The sequence below is a fragment of the Silurus aristotelis genome, assembly GCF_946808225.1.
Source record: "Silurus aristotelis genome assembly, chromosome: 10".
NCBI lineage: Eukaryota > Metazoa > Chordata > Actinopteri > Siluriformes > Siluridae > Silurus > Silurus aristotelis.
Window position 1 is genome coordinate 30,589,041 of NC_139583.1, and position 362 is coordinate 30,589,402.

At 44.5% G+C, this 362-nt stretch overlaps 1 protein-coding gene across 1 annotated transcript in view; it reads right to left on the minus strand.

The window, feature by feature from the left end:
- gemin7 (gem (nuclear organelle) associated protein 7) overlaps nt 1–362 on the minus strand; it is a 1,825-nt gene extending 1,463 nt beyond the window's left edge. The window contains exon 1 of the mRNA XM_083553193.1: nt 227–362. Within this exon, the coding sequence (XP_083409319.1) occupies nt 227–339 (113 nt within the window). The 5' untranslated portion in view covers nt 340–362. The remainder of the gene's footprint in view (nt 1–226) is intronic.

A 362-nucleotide genomic window follows, 5' to 3' on the forward strand; every position in this document is an offset into this window, starting at 1 on the left:
GTGTGTGTAAAGAAATATTTGAAGTTGTGTTTTGTTTAGTGAATGAACCACAAAACCTCCTCCACCCTCACCCTCCTGTTCCACCTCCACCCTCATCCTCCTGAGAGGATAAGCTGTGAGAAGGTATGAGAAGCTGTGAGAAGGTATGAGAAGCTGTGAGAAGGTTTGAGAAGGTATGAGAAGCTGTGCGATCTGATCTGAATGTAAATCAGAAGCTGTTACTCACCAGATCCTCATCAAAACTCTTTTTTCCCCCACAATACACACCGGAAGCGGATATAAACGACAGTTTCTTCTTCTCTTAGTGTTTGGCGTGTCTGTAAGAACAAAGTGACGCATTACCGCCACCTGCTGGTGAACAT